At 34.1% G+C, this 18,199-nt stretch overlaps 1 protein-coding gene across 2 annotated transcripts; it reads left to right on the top strand.

The window, feature by feature from the left end:
* The first annotated feature begins 8,297 nt into the window (after positions 1-8,297).
* On the top strand, positions 8,298-18,199 carry LOC147078185 (tRNA:m(4)X modification enzyme TRM13 homolog). 2 transcript variants are annotated; one of them, XM_085961303.1, is made up of 8 exons: positions 8,298-10,264; positions 11,572-11,653; positions 11,900-11,976; positions 13,239-13,456; positions 14,105-14,299; positions 15,862-16,086; positions 16,264-16,385; positions 17,307-18,185. In XM_085961303.1, the coding sequence occupies exons 3-8, from the start codon at positions 11,951-11,953 to the stop codon at positions 17,928-17,930; spliced, it is 1,410 nt and encodes a 469-aa protein (XP_085817429.1). In that variant the 5' UTR covers positions 8,298-10,264; positions 11,572-11,653; positions 11,900-11,950; the 3' UTR covers positions 17,931-18,185. The 2 variants fall into 2 exon arrangements, with proteins under 2 accessions (XP_085817429.1, XP_085817428.1); XM_085961302.1 differs by lacking the exon at positions 11,572-11,653 and having other exon boundaries at positions 8,298-8,704; positions 11,933-11,976; positions 17,307-18,199.

The raw sequence follows: 18,199 nt of genomic DNA, 5'->3' as shown, positions 1-18,199 counted from the left end.
AGAAAATAATTATTTTGTCGTAGGTACCTAGGTAGGTAGGTACAACATACCTATTGAACAGTTTCGATTATATGGCATATTATATTATTATTAAGTAGGTACTGTAAGGCATAAAGCCCACCAAAGCGGCGCTCGGTGCGCTCACTACGAAGTAGCTCCCTCTCACCCGCGCATTACCGTTCACCTATGTAATAAGGTGCACAAGTAGCACAAAATAATTATTATTATCAGCGTCTCTCATAACAAAGCAATAAAAATATTATTAAATTTCTCGGGGCTTGTAATTAATATTCACGATGACATCATTCTACCAGCGAAATATCGGACACCCAATAACTAAACAATGAGTTCACTGTTATTTAATAATGCCTTCTTGCCCGTCTATCGACGACGCTTCCAGAAGCGTGATTTTGCTTGCCGTGTTCAATGAATGGACTACGTTGTATTTTCGTTAATCGTCCCGCTGAGAAGCCAAACAACGGTGAATCATGGGGCGGGCGGGCACAATGCGTCGTCAAATCCAGTGTGCGCTGGCGTATTTGATTACGTTGTATTTTCGATGATTTACGGGCCACTTGTGAAATTTCGCGCGAGTGCCCCACTCGCTGCGTTAAGTGGGTTTTGCGCCTTACACCCATGGCCCCCACAAAGGGGGGATGATAGGGTTCTAGCCTGGGGCCCGGTGTGGCGACCAGCTAAATGAGATGAACAGAAAAGGAAAGAGACTTTATAAAATATTGACCTTAATTTTGTCATGAAACTAAAATGAATTATTTTATTAGGCACAACACAGTTGAAGAGTAACATTCCAAGCCCGCCTAAGTCTAAAAATTTGATTTTGAGATAATCGTATTTTTGTGATTTGCGATTTACCTACTATAATATTTGGCGATTTCATAGAAAATTCAAAGACACGAAAACATGAAATATAAATAACATTAAAAAGTATAGTGGAACTTCAAAAAAATTCATTCAAAAACTGACTTTTTTTTCAAAATAGCCTTAAGTCTGTACCAAGTACAGTTTGGAACACAATAAAGTAAAGTTGAGTATCTTTTGTGTGTACAATTATCATTGTGTAATAGAGTGTGGTCATGGAAAGGTCTGTTGGGATGATTAATGAATATAAATAATATTAAATTTCTTTCACTTTGTTGCATTTTTTGATAAAAAGGTAAAAACTTATAAAACACAAATTCTCTAATATTTCGTATGACATTTCTAATCTGACGTGTTACAATATTATATTATGGCCGCTTGGAGCGTAAATGTAGCAAAAAGGGTTCAACTGCGCATGCGCATATACCCTTAGACGAGTTTGGAAAGAATCAACCGATACCTTAAGCCTCAATTACATTGAGCTTCTTTACGAGCTGTTTATTGGCGAATTTAAAAGCGGGCGATTCAGCTACTGCGATTTGATGATTACACACAAAACTCTCCATTCGCTGAGAAGCCACAAGCCAGTGACTATTTTGACAGAACGTAGTTCGTTTTTTTACCGGGAGGTTGGTACTGAGCTCTACTGCGCAGACGCAGTAGAGGCCCACACGCCGGCGTGTAGCGTGTACAGTTGACCGGCTTTCAACTTTTCTCGGTAGAGTGTTTACTACCTGCTTATTAGCTTATTAGATTGTAAATTCGCCAATAAACAGCTCGTAAAGAAGCTCAATGTAATTGAGGCTTTAAGCGCCAATTACATTGAGCTTTTTTACGAGCTGTTTATTGGCGAATTTAAAAGCGGGCGGTTTAGCTACTGCGATTTGATGATTACACACAAAACTTTCCATTCGCTGAAAAGCCACTATTTTGACGGAACGTAGTTCGTTTTTTTACCGGGAGGTTGGTACTGCGCTCTACTGCGCAGACGCAGTAGGCCCAGATGTCGGCGTGTAGGGTATAAAGTTGACCGGCTTTCAACTTTTCTCGGTAGAGTGTTTACAACCTGCTTATTAGCTTATTCGATGATTACACTGGGTGTCTTTACAGGCAGATTATAAATTCACCAATAAACAGCTCGTAAAAAAGCTCAATGTAATTGAGGCTTTAGTGCTGTTTTGAAAAAAAGGCACATTTCGACATAACATTTAAGAGACTTAGGATTTTTGTAAAATATAAGTTTTAGTGAGACTTAGGCATAAAGCCCACCAAAAAAGCGTTCGGTGCGCTCATTACTGAGTAGGCCCCCTCCCACCAGCGCATTACCCTTCACCTATGTAATAAGGGGCTCAAGGAGCACAAAATAATAATTATTATCAGCGTCTCTCATAACAAAGCAATGAAAATATTATTAAATTTCTCGGGGCTTGTAATTAATATCGGACACGCAATAACTAAACAAAGAGTTCATTGTTCTTAAATAATGGCTTCTCGCCCGTCTTATCGACGACGCTTCGAGGAGCGTGATTTTGCGTGCCGTGTTCAATGAATGGACTACGTTGTATTTTCGTTAATTCGTATCGCTGAGAAGCCAAAAACGGTGACTAATGGGGCAGTCGGGCACAATGCGTCGTCAAATCCAGTGTGCGCTGGCGTATTTGACGTCGGTCCCAATTAAAAAAGTCGGATCTGCAAAATGCTACTTTTCAGTACGAGCAATCAAAGATATTTTTATCCGTTAAATATCCGTAAAATCGCCAATTTATGAAATATTGTTACCAAATTTGGCAAAAACACTTATTTTTAGGTGGTTCAAATATATATATTACAATTTTTGAGAATTACTTATAGAAACTCGAGAAAAGTCACATGCGACATTTTTAACTGGAATAAATTAAGTAATTTTGTCAGAAGTGTCAGTTATGACAATTTTAATGGGACTATGTTAAAATTAATATGTCGAATGTGTCAGTTCCGACTATTTTAACTGGAATTTGATAAAAATTTTATGTCGGATCTGTCGAATAAAGCAATTCCAAGTACTTAATTTAAAGAATGTATGTATAAAATCGAAATCACAGATAGATATAAAAGTAGCTACTTACAAAAAAGAAAACATAATCATAAATTTGACATTGTAAACATAAAAAATATACCTCATAATCATAAAAACTGGTCATTGTTGTAGCTTTATAAAACTCCTATATATTTAAATATTTTTTTTAACTTAAAAATCCCCAAAAACTATAGTTAGTAATAGTTAACTTTGTTTTTTGTCACTATTACTATCAATGATATCCTCCGCTTGTATTTTTAAGAATCTTTCAATATGGGCGAGCTCCATGTAAAAGTTGTGATATTTTTCTGGAATAAGATTACTCTTACACATATCTTGCAAATTTTCATACTTATAGTAACTGACAGGAAGTGAGCCATCATAAGCTTCCTTCAGATTTTCAAGAGAATTTGATCTGAAGGAAGCTTGTGAAGTGTTTCGTGTTGCACATCTTAGCACAACTATAGCTTTTACAGGTTCACTTAAATCATATTTATACTCAATCGTGTCGCATTGTTGTGCATTTACCTTTAGTTCTGTTACACGAGTCAATTACATAAATTCACGAAGTATTTTTTGTCCAATTTTTGTTTGCGAGTAATGATTTAAAATCCTATAGGTACATCATTGTAAAGACTTTCTTTACTATGTATGGTTCACTTTCAGCTTTTGTCCAACGGATTAAGCAATACCTACCACTTCTTAGGAACATACAAACATTTTGCGATCACTAGCTCTTTCAATGGTTGAGTGGACGCTGTCATTCTCATTCTGAGTGTGGTCCTTTTCCATAAATCTATGAGTAATGGTGACATTGAACTTCTTGACTGCAAGCATATAATGGGTAAATACGATGCGGTTTCTATTTTGACCACCACAATTATTGTCGGACCAAAATTTAAATTCTTTTACACCGATAAATAATGCGGTTCTTTTATAAAATTGTACAGACAACTTACTAGAAACCTCATTTGCTCCCCGTTTTGCAACTCCTTCGTGCCACATATAAAAAGTTCCGATTTTCATTGCCATATTATACACAGTAACATTCAAAGTTGGTAATTTTCGTTTGTAATAAAAAATACGTCATACTTCCCCATGAAGAGTCGTTAGTACTTTTTGAAAGTCAAATATAACAATTACAATACTTTTACTCTGTAAAGCCTCGTTTTTATCTTCATTTTTAAGTGTGCGATGTGCCTTCCTAAGGGCTAAATGTTTGCCCTGTCTTTTTTTATCTTCGTCTGTTGGACCGGTTTTGATCGAAAATGCATGACAAAGGCAATTTTTTTTTGGCCGGTGAAATGCTATATTGAACTTTTCATTTACAATATTTCTGTATTACCCTTTGGTTTGTGACTTGTTAGAATATTTATTCAGATCAAACCACTCGCGATATAAATTGAACATTCAAGAGTCACTTACAGTTTTTTAGAATCTTTTCGAATATAGTGCGATTCTACCAGAGGAAAACAGTTTACGTGATCGCATATGCTTTTCACCACCGTTATCTATGACGGTTTTTATGGTCGTATTTTCCACGTTGATCAGGCTCAATATTATTATCTCCATCATATTTCTTCCAAGCAGTGCTTATAATAGTACGTTTTCCAGATGAAATAGTATTCAGAAACATAGTCTTACAAAATATTTCTTTTTCTTATCCTCAATAGGCACATAATAAACAAATGTATTTCAACGATCATGCTTGGTGACTACAGTTTTTTGACGACGCTTCAGAATTTTCTCGGTATATTTTACGTCTAGAGACCAAAATTTGTGAAAAATGTGTAAGCGTTGCTCTTCAGAAAAAAAATCATAGCACTTCAGTCGGCATTTTGGCATGGATTCTTCAAACATTTTTCACTAGCTGAAAAATAAAAATAGTCATTCTTAACGATATACTAAACAAAATAATGAAGAATAATATGTAAATTAGCCATTTTATATATATTACCCGTAACCCTCAGAAGCTAGCTTAAACATTTTAATAAAAAAATAATTTAATCAAGGAACATTGTCGGTACTACAATAATTTTAAAACACCAGTCCCATTAAAACTGTCGGTTCTACCACTTAACACAAAACAGAATTGTTGATGTACAGTGAAAATAGTCGGTTGTACCACTTATGACATTAGGCATAAAGTTTTGTCCAATTAAAAACGTCGGATGTCCCACATCGGACAGAGATCTTATTAAAATGTAGGTTAAAATAGTCATATCTTCCACAACCGACATTATTACTTGGAAACACCTAGTTGTGAACTATGTTAAGTAAATATAAAAATATGACAATTATAAAATATCCACTTATTTAATTTTATAAGAATGCCACTTAAAAATAATATTTTAGTAAAATTTTACTTAACCTACCTTTTCTGTCAGAATGACCGTTGAGATTTGAATTTTCAGTGTTCATTTCTTTCTTTTTCTCCGGAAATTTGTCACTATAATTTGAGCCTATAGCATTTTTAAATATCCTTTGTGACCTATTGCTTGCTATGATGAATAAAAATACGGATTATAGAAACTTTTCTAAACTTTTATAAAAATATCCGTCTGTCCGGTGAACATAGCAGCAACTGTCAGATCCGACGCATCTTGCTCACCCGCGCCCAGCCAACAATGTCGGTTGGTAAGAACCGACATTGTTATTCGGACACTGTTGGTAGATCTGTCATTTTTAACTTGAGTATCTCGGAATTTTTCAAACAAACAAAAAAAACTGTGATTGTGGTATAAATATTTAAAGTGTTTAAATAACTTTTACGTAATAATCCGAAAATGACAAAAATTCAGATCCGACTTTTTTAATTGGGACCGACGATTTGATTACGTTGTATTTACGATGATTCACATAGAAAATGCGCGAGCGCCCCGTAAGCCTGCTTTAGTGGACTTTATGCCTATAGATCTCAGCACACTATCGGATTCCATCAAAACATGAAAATTTGTAATTTTGAACTAAGGCCGGTTTGCAATGTCATTCTTCAATTATTCCTTTCATCATCTGACTTATTTCGGCTCTTGTGATTTACAATCTTTATCGCCGTCTATACGCAGTACGCACTCTTTTTCTACTCCCGAGTCGTGAGAGCCAGTGTTGCCATATTTTGAAAGTGGAATTATAGTACAGTGCCTTCAAAATTATAGTATTTCGGCAAAAAATATAGTACGCGTTGAGTGACCAATAATTTTCTGCATTTAAAAAAATTAAACGTGGGGTAATTAACGTCTTGTTTTTTTAGACAAAATATCCATGAAGGGTAATTAACGTCTCGTTTTTTAGACAAAATTCAAATGTTAAGTCAGTGGTTTCCAAACTTTATGTTACTACGCCCACTTTAAAAAAAATCTAATTTGGCCGCCTCCCCCCCCCCGTATTTCATTAAATAATACAGACACATTTTTAAATAGTCAACAATGTACCTACTTACGAATACAAAAAAAAAATATACAAGATTTTACTACGTATATAACATTAATCTTTGACGAATGTGCTTGTTTATTAGCACAATCAATTTCAATAGTAGTCAATCCAAATTCATCTTCGTTCATTGCCAAATATGTATTCTATCAAGGACCTCACATCCTGAAGCAGACCCTCCGGGTCAGAATTTTTCAACTATATATTAAAAAAAAATAATAGCTCCGAAACAAAGCAGCCCCGCAGGTAACTTTTTTTTGCTATTAATAAAATAATGTGAAAAGTATATTAGCAACCTAACCATAGATTTTTGTTTGCGTCAGTATATCTGGCGTAAAAATCACTTAAAAGTGGAGATAAGGCGAACTTTTTTTTGTCATTTTGATTTCCTAAGCTCCAATATTTTTATGAATTGAACTGACTTAAAACGACAAAGTGAAGCGAAATCAATTCAGGGACCACTAATATTAGTGGTCCTTGAATTGATTTATTCACTTAATTTTTTTTAAATTTCAACCAATATTGCCTCAAATTTGAACATTCTGATTAATTTGACCCCTTTATTCCATTTTTTTACGAGATAGCCATTGCGCTTCACAATAGTATAGAAGTGAGGGATTATAAAATTAGTCTCCATATTTGCAGAAAGGTTTGCAAACAACCTTTTATAGGACTGTTTTGTTTTTGTAGTTTATAACTAGCGGCCGTTTTATAAACTATGCATTTGCAAACTGCAAACTGCAAACCTGTGGCTACATTAATTGTCTCGCTTTGCAACACTCCCCGCCTCCTAGTTTGGAAATCGCCGTCACCTTTTTTTAGACAGAGGGTTTTTTTGCTTCTAACGGATTATTTTGGCGTTGTTTTTCTTTGTTTAACTTTTTTTCCTATTTTTCAAAATTATAGTATTTTGGGCGTACTATACCTGTTTTATATCGTACATAGTACGCAGACGAAAATTATAGTACAAATACTATAATTATAGTACGGTTGGCAACACTGGTGAGAGCCGATGTTTCTCCTTTATTGGCGACCTAGACAAACTTTTTTCTATCGAACAGTGTTGCCATCCTTCCCTTACATACGCCTTATTATTAAATTCCTTTGGCTTTCGTCTCTTTTATTCGGTAAATCACATTCTTTTCCGACATACTATTATTATAATTAGATACAATTCTTACGTGCTAAGTACATGCTGAATATTTTGACAGTTAATCAAGGAATTTTGGACGTACGTACGCCCATTGTTGACTAGAGGTTAGGTGACATAGTTACACCTAATAATTACGTAATTTAGACTATCGGGAGAGGCCCAATAATCATGGGTGTAACAGTACCTATATCCTAAATAGTGGTGATTATTTTAATTTATTTCGGTAGGTAGGTATTGTAAATTTAGAAAAGAGATAATGTAGGTACTTTCGCAATTTCGTTACCATTATTCAATGAAAGACAGCACCAAAACATGGCAATTTGTATTATAAACAATAATTACCTACTGATTTCGTCTTGACGAACAATGTAAATTATTAGGAAGTAGTAATGAAGTATTATTTTGTAAATTATTACAGATTGCATAAGCCCGTACCTATTTTACAATGTCTTTGCACATTGAAAACTGTCTTGGTCACTAAGAAAAATGAACTTAACGAAAAACGAATAATGGCATATAGCATGGTAAAGGTTTTGAGGGTTCGCCACACAAAAAGTTTGAATACAACTTACTATTATAATATACACGAACGATATTAATGTTATCCTGTAAAAATGAAATTGGTACGTTAAAATAGTTTTGCCTGTTCTTAACTGTCTCTAATTTTATTATATTGTTATTTTATTAAACATCTGGAGTTTACCCACCATTTCCCGGCTACTATTTTTATTCATCCTCCTTCCAGTGGAAAACTTTATTGTACTTTATGGTTCACCGGTTGACAGCTGGTAACGTTGAATTGTAATCACATGTCAAAATTTACACAGAAATAATACGTTTTTGACACTTCGGACGATTAGAGTAATTTGGTAAAATTACTATATTTATGAAAACGTTCCTTATAAATATGTAGCTGTTCGATTGTAAATACAATACGTAGCCTGTAAACGGCTTTAACTCACTATAAATATTCCGATAACTTGAATGAAAGATAGATACCTACCTCGTTTCCGTACGAAACTGAACGGTGACTGAATTATAATATTATTGACACAATGGAAGGGCAGTGCAATTATTTTGTAGCTCGGAAGAAACGATTATGCAGAATGACAGTGCGAACTGGTGCGAAGTATTGCGGGGAACATGAACCCAAAACGTCGGATGCAACTGTTGAAGAAAATCAACAGGTTAAGAAACCATATTAATACTATTACTTCCTTTTAGATTACCTGCCTTAATAATAACACAATGATTGCAGTTGTATTATATACAAAGATTCGTACGAGAATAATTTTAATTCATAAAAAGACAAAAGGTAAACAAACTTTACTGTGGATTAAATTTATGAATTCTGTAGGTACCTACCTACCTGTGGGTGTCATAATAAAGATTACATAGCTACCTAGTACCCATAATTGCGAGTTGTAATACCATTTAATTATTGCTTATCATGAATAATATAATTACCCCTTTTAATGACAATTTTAATCTTGAGTAGGCACAAACGTCTTTGTTTGAATTTATTTTTTCTAATATGTATTTGTATCTGAGGTGTTTTCAGATTATGTACATTCAATAAAGAATATCGTTTATGTAAGTTCAATACTGCGAAAGAACCATTTGTCAAAATATTCAGAAGGGACGAAAAACCTTGCAATTTCGTCAATAAAAAAGATAAAAAATAAATTTAAAAAGCAGTTTATTGTATCTTCCTTTTTTATATTAGAAAATATATTTTTACTATCGCGATGCTATCCTAGGAACTACTAGATGGGAACTGGGCGCATTCGCTGTATTGCTTTCGCGCAAATCGAGTACGGCTCGTCCGCTGTATTGGATCTAGGGCTAGGGATATACGCGGTTTTGCTTCCTTTTTTATTATGGATAATTCATGCGCGATATTGATTTTAACTGAGTGCAAGCAGTCTATTGGTCAATTTCAAATTTTGAATGCACCAAACAATGGGGCTTGTGCTGTTTAACAGAGAGGCCAAAAATACGTATTTTGAACATATTGGCTCATACGCGGTATTGAACTTACATAGACGATATTACATTCTCAAATCTTATTAGTTATTAAGTAATTGAAGAAAAAATAGTGTATTACATTATCGGAAAGTGCAAGTAAATTTAATCCTTTCTATGCCGCAATTAGTTAATTGATAGTAATTAACATAAGAATTGGTGTAATTAGGGCGTCCAAAGACGCTTTGGGCACTTAACCGGTTAAACTAAAATTTGGAGAGATCCTGGCATCGGCTATGAATCAAAGGGACCAGTACCTATTATTGGTATCTTGATTCGAACCACAAATTACCACAATTTATAAAGCATTTCAGATACAGTATAACCTCGTTTTTACGTGCCCGGAATTCACGTTTTCCCGGCAATTGCGTGTATTTTTTTCAGTTCCGATGTATTTCAGTACATTTAATACCCTCATTTACGTTTTTCTTTCCCGCGATTTACGTTGGAAATATTCAAAATATTCGAGTTACGCACACTTGACAATGATTGGGTCATGACATTCAAACGATTTTTCAATAAAAATTTTAATTGAATGTTGTTTTTTAATAAAACGTTATTTTTTTAGAAACATAAAATTTAAATGTTCTTTTTTTCAATACCCCCCTTTTACATTTTCCCTCCAATTAAGTTTTTTTTTCAGTCCTTTAAAAAACGTAAAATGGGGGTTATACTGTAATTTGTTTTAATTAGATACGGAGCATACATCTTATAATACGAGGGTGGGTCAATAATTCCTTAGAAAAAAGCATTAAAACAGTTTTTATTTTTGTATTTTTTTTTTATTTCTCAACATAATCTCCTTGGAGCTCAATACACTTGGTTAGACGTTTCTCAATGTTTTTTAAACCGTCAGAAAAATAAGTTTTCGGAAGGTCCTCAAAATAAGCTTTTGTCCGATCGATGACTTCTTCATTTGAAAAAAAACGTTGTCCACTTAGCCATTTTTTTAAGTTTGGGAAAAGGAAAAAGTCACTGGGGGCTAAATCTGGCGAATACGGTGGGTGGTCGACCAATTCGAACTTCAATTCTTCAATTTTAGCCATTGATCGTAAACATGTGTGAACACGGGCATTGTCCTAATGAAAGAGGATTTTTTTCCTGTTTAAATGAGGCCGTTTTTCTTCAATTTTGTTTTTTAGCTGGTCCAATAAAGATGCATAATAATCCCCTGTTATTTTTTTTCCTTTTTCCAAATAGTCAACGAAAATAATTCCACGTGCATCCCAAAATACAGTAGCCATAACCTTACTAGCTGATTTTACGGTTTTCGCCTTCTTTGGACATGGTTCGCCTTTCGCAATCCACTGCTTTGACTGTTCTTTCGTCTCGGGAGTATAGTGGTGTATCCATGTTTCATCTACAGTCACAAAGCGACGAAAAAATTCATCCGGATTGCGTTGCATGAGCGACAACAGGGCTTTAGAGGCCACCACCCTATTGCGTTTATTGTCGACTGTGAGCAAACGCGGCACCCATCTTGCAGAAATATTTTTCATGCCCAATTTGTCATGTAAAATAGAAATGACGCTACCTTTTGAGATCCCTGTAACCTCAATTATCTCACTCAACTTTAATCTTCGGTCACTTAACACCATATCGTGGATTTTATTGATCATTTCTGGTGTAGTCACCTCTACAGGACGTCCTGAGCGTGGTTCATCCTTTGTTGATGTACGACCACGTTTAAATTCATTTAACCAGTTATAAATAGTTGCAAGTGAAGGAGCAGATATGCCGTGAATTAAATCCAACTCATTTTTTATTTACTTTGCTGTTAACCCTTTTATATTAAAATGTTTAATAACAGCTCTAAACTCAATTTTCTCCATTTTCCATTTTTCCATTTTCCACAAGCAAATTTTTTTTTTAAATGTACGAGAAACACACACCAACCCGACCAATCTGATTGAAACTTAGCAGCATACTGAATCGGTAGTGCCGCTGCTTGAAAACAAACCGCTTACTGTACTAGTCGCGCCACCTGTCGGCTTTTCTAAGGACTTATTGACCCACCCTCGTATATCAGAGGTATATTCAAATTATGTATGTTCAATAAAGAATGTTATGTTCTAAAATCTTGTGAATTATTTGTGAATAACAAAATAATAGTCTCCGACCATGTCCGATCCTGATAGGATCATATGGGCCTCCACAGAGTGGAGGTTTGTATTGACAGATTTTGTTTTTTACGAGAAATGGATGTCAGCCACTTGCTCAACCTATTAGGTCCATACCCTGACACACACAAATTGAAAAACAATTTTTGTACTTGCCAGACCCAGGATTCGAACCTGGGACCCACGGCTTTGTAGTCCAACGCTTATGCCGCGCGGCCACCGTGGGCGTAATAATAGTCTACTAAAATATTATTTTATATGCACTTCTAGGAAACAGGAAGACTTCGTATGGCATGCCCACTAGACCCAAAACAGTAAGTAAACAAATATTTCACTTCTATTAATACAAACATGACAAAAAAAAATCAATTAATTAAATTAAACACTGTGACTTCAGAGTAGTGAATCTTAACATTTTTTGTTTGGAAGAACCCTTGAGATATTTTGTAAAATCAAGAGAATCTTTACTTGAGTTACTCATATTTGGTTCAACAGGCAAAGTAAAATGATAAATATTTTCACTATACATATTATTAATTACTTACTGACTTACTCATTTGTTCAATAATTAATTACCTATCACCTGAATATCTAACTAAGGCGATTATTTAAAATTTATTATTTAACTATGTATTAAATAAAATTAAAAAAAAAACTCAATTACAAGAAAGGTGGTAAGTCATATACCCCCTTTCTCAAACTTTTGTAAATTCTTGCGGACCTGTTTGGGGAACTATTTTGATAATTTATACAACTGCGTCCACATTAACTGACTCTCACTTAAATGGAAAACAATGCTTTCACAGACTGCTAAATAATTAATGGAAGATGTCTATAGTCTGGCTGAACTATTTATTGTTGTTGCGGCAACCTTTTTCATTTCTTCATCTCTTTAGTTACTTTTCTTCCAACCACTACCATATGGTAGCTTGAGAAATATAATTCCTAAGTACATACATGTTTTTTTTTGACCATGGCCGATCTAAAAAGTGAAACGGCGAATAACTTTCAATAATAGGTGGGACGAAATTTCGCTTTCGTCGCCAATCGCCGAGCGGCATTTGAGGTGAGAGCACGTCGATTTTTTTTGTGATGGCGTTGTATGAATATATTCTTATATCATGTAAAGATGACTAATAAACGTTATGCCTGTACTCGAAAAAGAAAACATGTCAATGAAAATATTATTATTATTACTAATATAACAGTAAACATAACACTAAATGGACGCATGTTGAATTTTTATGACAAATTATGTTGCGTTCGGAACGTGTCATTAGCACAATCCGCACGTCGCATAGTTACTATCTTTTTAGACCATGCCTCAGCTGAAGTATAGCCTTAAGAGAAATAGATGTTAGCCACTTGCCCAACCTATTAGGTCCACACTCTGACTCAAACACAACTTGAAAAACAATATGTGTATTTGCCAGACCCAGGATTCGAACCTGGGACCCACGACGATATAGACCGATGCTTAAGCCTATGCCATGTACATCTTCTATCATTTTCATTTTATTATTCTTTAATAATAATATTAAACTAAAAATGTGCAAATTTCTATTTTTTTTTTCAGTACATGTTATGTGAGTAAATTAGAAAAGCATTTAAAAGTGTGTAATGCAAAAGAAGACACCTTCCCTCCATATATTAAAAAGAATTGCAACATATCCGATGATATTAATATCGATAAGGATGAAGCAGAAATAGAAGATGATAGTCGAAGATCACTTGCCAGTGTTCCTGAAGGTGCCTTAGCAGAAGTCGTTGCCATAATAGAAAAAATATATGAAGGTAGGTAATTCATGATAATTTATACAAATGAGTTTATCATTGTATTTGAATTTAAATTCTCATACATTATAAAGCCGCCGTGTGAGTGAAATACTCGTCATAAAGCAATTATCGCATGTGGTGAATACCAAGTGTTAAATTATAAAAAAACAGGGTTGAAAATAAAGAATAAATTTTTCTCAAGGCTGAGTTTTAATAAAATCTTCTTTTTTGACCGTGTCCGATCCAATAAGATCATTTGGGCCTCCACAGGGTGGAGGTTTGTATTAATAGATTTAGTTTTTACGAGAAATGAATGTCGGCAACTTGCTCAACCTATTAGGTCCATACTCTGACTCATACACAAATTGAAAAACAATATGTGGAACTTGCCAGACCCAGGATTCGAATACATATTATAAAAAAAAAAATTCTATACATGCTATAATAAGAATATAAAACGTTATAGGACATTAATATAAAGGGTTTGAGAACTTTAGCATTTCATTCAAACACCTTAACAACTTGTTATGGAATGTTGTCTTTGGGTTCCAACTGATTTCCGTTCTTTGTTTTCAATCAAATGCTAATGCGCGTTAAGAGTTTTTTATTCCCTCTTTTCAGCGAAAGAATATGTGAAAGATAATATAATTTAATGTTGTCTTTTAGATTTTATTGCCGATAAAGTATCATCATTTGATCAATCAGAGCCTCATGCGTGCGTGAGGCAGGAGTTGGAGAATGCGGAGAGAGGTGACAATACTAAACGCCATCTGTTGCAAACTTCGGCCCTCATCAGTATTGTCAAAGCAGAGAAATTAGTCAATGAAAATACTTGCTTTGTGGAACTAGGTGCAGGAAAAGGTAATGATACTAACTAAAATCTTCAATGAACACGGTTCTTTATGTTTGTTTAAAATTGTCTCTAATAAGCTCCGTTTCACACATCGATCACTGTTAAAGTGTGTTAAATCATTTTCATCTGTTATAATAGTTTTTCTCCGTTTCACAGGGATCGTTTCAATGTAATGATTATTATAGGTTATAGAAACAATAACTACCAATGAAACAGTAAAGGCGTTTAAGGCCTATTCTAGCAGTGATATTACGTAGCATATATGTATTACAACGGTAATGTTGTGCATGTCCTTATGTAATTTTAGGCACTAAACTTGTAGTGTGCCATAGGCATGGCCCCCACAAGGGGGGGGCTGACAGGGCTCTAGCCTCGGGGCCCGGGCTTAGAGGGGGCCCTGCTTGGCAAGCCGACCAGTTGAGAAAAACACCACAAATTTTCTCGAATAGTAAAAAAAGTCGCCTGCAGCGCTATTTTCCTAAATGATTATTAACATTTAAAAATATGTGTCTGTGCGATATAATTTGATGTGATATTTTGATTGATGTAATTAAATGATAATCCACGTGTAGAACGTGTAGAAGTTTTGTTATATAATTATTTTGTGTGTTTTCTGGCGAATATATGGCGAAGAGTTCCATGTTACTTGGTTACCTACCACAAAATGAGGTCGCGATCAGTGCTTCATAATATGCTGAGTGCCGACAAGTCAATAAATCAACTGGATTTATTTAAAAATCGGTAAAAATACACGGTATACCCTTAACCCTAGGGTTCCGTGGATACCATTTGGGGAACACTGCTGAAAAAAATCACACTGCCCTTAACTTTAGCGATAGATAGGAGGGCCCACCATAGATCCTAGCCTGGGGGCCCGCTTTAGGATGTGGGGGCCATGGGCCCATAGGTATTGTGAATGGTGCTTTCAGTGGGTTTTTCGCCTTAGCATTATCAGTAGATATGTCTTCCAGAATAACCCCGAAGGTGTTGGTTACAATAGTTTATGATGTATTCTAGTTATGCTTAACCGTCAAAATGCACAGGTGCTATTTCTTCCCGTATGCGTGCTGTAGGCTAATGTGTTTATTGTCTATGGTTGCTATCACTGACTGTTCAGTTCATGCCTGTTGTATTGCCCACTTTTTGTTTCCAGTCAAAATTACAATTGCAAATTACGAGTCACAAAATCTGCTCTAGATAGATAAATTCCATGATATTTCTTTGCGAATTGGGGTATTTGTCATCACTGTTTTATGTCAATAAATATGATGAGGAAATAAAATTATTTATATTTACGTTGTAGGCTTGAAGTAAAAAGGTGTTTATTGTATTTTTTTCTAAGACGTAGAAAAAGTGACATTTTATAAATTTTAAAATAGAAATATAACTCAGAAGTCACTTTAATGTGTGAATTTAAATGGAAAGCCTATATGAAAGACACTACTTTTACTTTTTATAATGATTTATATAATTTTTGCTGTGTCGTTGATTGGATTGGAGTGTCTCATAAAATTACCGATAATATTACTTTAATTTGGTTTTATCTTTGACTTTAATATTCTTCTTTTAGGACAGGTATCCTTTTACCTGGCTACTGCAGTAAATCAAATTCCTGGCTGCTCAGTGTTATTGGTAGATCGTGCCTCGCATCGTCATAAACTTGACAACAAACTGGACAGCGGAAGTCACAGGGTTCGGGCCGATATATCTGACCTTCTTTTGTCTGAGGTTCCGATAGTCTCATCGTCTGACAAAATTGTCAGTGTTGCAAAACATCTTTGTGGAATTGCCACTGGTAATAATTTTTTTTTTTATCATTTATTGATACTTTTTTTCAGTTATACTCACATACGTAATATATTAAGATTGATTTAATATTGCTATTGTCTATTCTATTGTCCTAAGCATCCTAATCGCCTTAATAAAACACGCTTTTGCCACTGTTTAATTGTTTTCATGCTTTATTTTACAGACCTTGCTTTACGATGTATCATGAAATCTGAGATTATTCAAAAAACTGAAGGTGTAGTCATGGCGACTTGCTGTCATCACAGATGCTACTGGAAGTCATATGTGGGACAAGCATTTTTAGCGGTAATAATGAATTCTTGATTGAATTTAAAAAAAAGTCACAATAGTGTACAATTATTGCAGTCATAAAAAAATACCGCTATATCACTATACGGGCTTTAAGTCTGTAACTATATTTATTTTTGGGCAGTGCGCTGTTGAAAGACACATTTCTGTACATTTACAATAATAAGTACCTACTAATTAATATGATTATAATTTAAATTATAAATTTTCCCTAATAGTAGTCGTGGCACATCACCCATTATTACGAATATCGATTTCTTTTATTACCTGTAAGCATAAAAGGTTTTCCATCGCTGCACTAGGCGCATCTAGCAACAGAATACAAAAGATTTAATTTAATACAATTGATTGATAATTTACATTTTGAAGTGTTTTAAATATTCAATATGCACCTATCTGAAACATTGATAAGCATGATCAAATTTTTTACCTACTGTCGAACAAGAACTTCTTGTCCACATGTTAAAACTGTGAACTAACAATCCCCTCCAGTGCTGCTAATCACACTTCCGTTTTCAAATCAGGAACACCCCCAAATTTATCATTTCAATTTCGATCTGTCAATTTATGTAATTTGAAGCTTTTTATAATAAAAATATGTCGAAAAAGATTAGGAGTGATGTTAGAATTATTATTAGTAAAGTTTTGGTCTTTTTCGCCGATTTCTTGTTGTCGGACGATACTTAATTATATTATTTTTAAGTTGTATGACTTATTATGTAAATTCTTCTATGGTGAATTTTATAATATTCTAAAGTTAGATATTTTTTTAAATTTTGAGATAAGTACCTACATACTCTAGCAATATTTATTTTGCTAATTAGCTTATTTTATTATCCGATTTGCCATATTTTATTTTTTTTTGTCATTGAATGTGTATATTATTATGTAGTGATTTCAATTTTGTTTTTATTTAAGGAAAATGGAATAACCCATACACAATTCAATATAATTAGCGGAATCGTATCATGGGCCACGTGTGGGACTGGTTTAAGCAGAGAAAGAAGAGCACAGATGAATCAAACAGTTAGCAGTGACTCGAAACAGCCCAAGAAAGCCAAATACAGTAAGGCAGATACTGAAATTAATGACCCCGGTTCTAGGGAAAGTTCAAAAGTGCCCAATTCTGATACAAGTGCTAAAATAATTCTCGATTCTTCATGTGAAAAAGTATTGAATAGTAAAATTATCGATGACAGCTTAATTATTACTGAAAGTGTTGCCAGTAATGAAAATAAAATTCCTAATGAAAAAGACAGTATAAATGGTTTAGAATTTTATAATGATAGCGATGAACTTGAAGCGATTCATGATACCAATATTAAATGCAGTAAGAATCTCGGATTGACTTTAAAACAACGCGCTGTAATCGGCGTGAAGGCAAAGCATATTTTAGATTGGGGCCGTGTTTTGTATTTGCGACAACATAATTATAATGCAAGGTTATGTTATTATGTGAACAGCAATGTTTCACCTGAGAATGTTTGTATTATTGCAACTAAAAATAGAGAGACATCTTTGAATCTAGAATCTGACAAATAAATAAGTCTGCGAATATAATATATTAGTGTAATAATTTACCTTTTATCATGTTCATTTTTTACACCATTGGAAATAATTAAGATCACAATAACCAATTGTATTATTTTTCTGATAGCCATATTATATTAGTTTATATGTACATATCGCTGGAAGAAACATATTTATATTTCACTGAATTTTGATAATATTGTTTGATTTACAGTTTAATCTTTTGTTACTTATTACTTATTTTAATAAACCAATTATGATCATCGCATAATGTTTTCATT

This window comes from Rhyacophila brunnea, unplaced genomic scaffold (genome assembly GCF_057557595.1).
Source record: "Rhyacophila brunnea isolate RB1 unplaced genomic scaffold, BYU_Rbru_1.0 scaffold_12, whole genome shotgun sequence".
NCBI classification, from domain to species: domain Eukaryota; kingdom Metazoa; phylum Arthropoda; class Insecta; order Trichoptera; family Rhyacophilidae; genus Rhyacophila; species Rhyacophila brunnea.
Note: the sequence above shows the minus strand (reverse complement) of the source record. Positions and strands in the feature narration are given on the sequence as shown.

Coding starts and splice junctions, on each gene's coding strand:
- LOC147078185 (XM_085961302.1), top strand. CDS start 8,573: ATGGAAGGGCAGTGCAATTATTTTGTAGCTCGGAAGAAACGATTATGC. Junction 11,977..13,238: donor TGCCCACTAGACCCAAAACA/GTAAGTAAACAA, acceptor TTTTTTTTTCAG/TACATGTTATGTGAGTAAAT. Junction 16,386..17,306: donor TGGGACAAGCATTTTTAGCG/GTAATAATGAAT, acceptor TTTTTATTTAAG/GAAAATGGAATAACCCATAC.